An 862-nucleotide genomic window follows, 5' to 3' on the forward strand; every position below is an offset into this window, starting at 1 on the left:
GCCCCGTGAGGGCCGCGTCGCGCTCCTCGCTCTGGCGGGCCAGGCGCAGGGCCAGGTCGTAGTTCTCGTCCTTGCAGCGCTGGAGCTCGCGGCTGCCCGCCTCGCAGGCCTCCTTGAGCCGCTGCACACGCTCCTGGAGCTTGCGCAGCAGGCTGTCCTTCACACGCAGCTCCTCGGCGAGGTCGTCTCTGGAGCCCAGCAGCGCCGTCAGCTCCTGCACCTTCCTCTGCAGCTTCATCACCTCGCTCATTAGCAGCTGCGTCAGGCCTGACTCGCCAGAGGCGTCTGCAGAGCGGGCGGGATCAGATGGCGCCCCCACTCGAGGACCGAGTGGCTCCGGGGCGGCTTGGCCAAGGGGTCAGCTCCCCGCCCGGGGGATAAACTGAGGCGCGGACTCACCTCCGGGCCCTGTTTCCACCCACCCCGCCGACCCCACCAGGGCAGGACAGCCTGGGGTCTGGGCGTCCATCCCTCTCTAATTCTGTCTTGGTTGAGAGGTGGGAGGACGTGACCCTGCTGGCTTCTCGGGCAGGGCTTCGGCGAGGTCAGAGGGCCTTCTGGGTAGAAGGGGCTCTGGGCCAAGCATCAGCCTGTGCCTCCCCCCTCCCACAGGCCCCACCCTGGGGCTCGGGCTCCCTTTCCTGCAGCCTCTGCCCCTCCACGAGCTCAGGCCGGCGGGATGGGAGGGACGCCCACACAGGGCCGGAAGCTGGCAGCCCCCACATGAGGCTCACTCCTTTCCTTTCACCGGCGGTTTACGCATCAGGGGACCAGGTTCCCCTGCCCCTCGGGCCCCCAGGCCTGCACCCACCGCTCACCGATGATCACGGAGAAGACGCGGGTGGGCTCCTTGCCCGTGACT

At 69.0% G+C, this 862-nt stretch overlaps 1 protein-coding gene across 1 annotated transcript in view; it reads right to left on the reverse strand.

The window, feature by feature from the left end:
• The window catches only part of LOC104987677 (caspase recruitment domain-containing protein 9-like), a gene marked incomplete at its 5' end in the record, with an annotated part of 5,841 nt that extends 4,983 nt beyond the window's left edge, over positions 1-858 (reverse strand). The window contains 2 exons of the mRNA XM_010838721.1: positions 3-285; positions 819-858. Coding sequence (XP_010837023.1) covers positions 3-285; positions 819-858 — 323 coding nt within the window. The remainder of the gene's footprint in view (positions 1-2; positions 286-818) is intronic.
• Between the last annotated feature and the right edge of the window lie 4 nt (positions 859-862).

Source organism: Bison bison, unplaced genomic scaffold (assembly GCF_000754665.1).
Source record: "Bison bison bison isolate TAMUID 2011002044 unplaced genomic scaffold, Bison_UMD1.0 scf7180017846150, whole genome shotgun sequence".
Lineage (NCBI taxonomy): Eukaryota > Metazoa > Chordata > Mammalia > Artiodactyla > Bovidae > Bison > Bison bison.